The sequence below is a fragment of the Orycteropus afer genome, unplaced genomic scaffold, assembly GCF_000298275.1.
Source record: "Orycteropus afer afer isolate SDZICR_OR568_19922 unplaced genomic scaffold, OryAfe1.0 scaffold00079, whole genome shotgun sequence".
NCBI classification, from domain to species: Eukaryota; Metazoa; Chordata; class Mammalia; order Tubulidentata; family Orycteropodidae; genus Orycteropus; species Orycteropus afer.
Window position 1 is genome coordinate 4,794,422 of NW_006921666.1, and position 1,180 is coordinate 4,795,601.

At 53.6% G+C, this 1,180-nt stretch overlaps 1 protein-coding gene across 1 annotated transcript in view; it reads right to left on the reverse strand.

The window, feature by feature from the left end:
* VASH1 (vasohibin 1) overlaps positions 1 to 975 on the reverse strand; it is a 21,055-nt gene extending 20,080 nt beyond the window's left edge. The window contains exon 1 of the mRNA XM_007941345.2: positions 664 to 975. Coding sequence (XP_007939536.1) covers positions 664 to 975 — 312 coding nt within the window. The remainder of the gene's footprint in view (positions 1 to 663) is intronic.
* Positions 976 to 1,180: the final 205 nt, after the last annotated feature.

Below are 1,180 nucleotides of genomic sequence, written 5' to 3' on the forward strand. Positions count from 1 at the left end.
GGGGAGGAGTTCCAGACTACACAGAAACACTATTCAACTTGATCCTTGCCCGTAAGACCTCTTCTAACCCTCTGAGTCTGGTGTCCAATAGAGCACAGCATTTGGAGCCAGGAGACCTTGGGGTTGAACCCCACCTCTGTTGCTTACTAGGTATGTGATCTTGAGTTCCTACCTGAGTTTTCAGTTTTCACATCTGCAAAATGGGGACCAACGCTGTACTCAACTTCACAAGGCTATTAGGAGGATTCAGTGAGATAATGCCTGGCAATATTTTTACAACATACGAAGCCTGTATCCCCCTTAGTCATTCATTATCTCTCTGCTCACAGTGCTCTGGCTTTACAAGTGTCATGAGGCAAGCACGATATTGAGCCACGAGTGAGTGTTCATTAATCTGCTGTTCCACCTACAGAACACGGGCATTTAGAGAGATGGGAGAGGGCTTCTGGGAGACAGTGCATGTGAAATCTCACAGAAGGACCCCAACGGCAGCTGGGAGAAAGTTCTCCAGGAATGGCAGGACCTGTCTGTTTTAAATCGTACCAGGCCAGTGGTCCACCACCCAACTGGTGGGAAAAATGTGGCTTTGTTCCTCCACCCAGAAAGTCAGCAAAACCGTAGACCCTTCCCCCTCACCCCACCCCACCCCCACACAGCCCTCACCTTGGGCAGGTCCGTGGCCCCACGGATCCGCTGTGACACCTTCTCTCCATCGGGGTGGATCTTGGCCACGTGCTTCCACATCCTTTCCCAAGTGGCCTCGTCCACAGGTAACCCACCCCGGTTGACAAAGAAGGGGACACCTCCGTCTCGAAGGTCCTCTTCCCCTTCCTCCTCTGGCTCCTCATCTCTCTGGGCTGAGGCCCCTTCGCTGGTCTCCAAACGCCTGATCCCAGAGGGGGCGGCGGCAGCAGCCGTAGCCGGGGCGGAACTGCTGCTGCTGCCGCCCGCAGCTACCTTCTTCCCCCCGGGCATCCCCAAATATTTGACCGGCGGGTGGAAGGGAAAAACAGGCGGCTCACGAGGGAATTCCCACAAGCCAGCTGCAGTGATAACACATGGCCAAAAAGAGTGCAAGGTGCCTTTAAGAAACCAGGGCGTGGCTCACGTACAATAAAATACTATACGATTAGAAGAAAATCAGTGCAAAAACGTGAAGTGGAGGGCTAAGGGGGTCGGT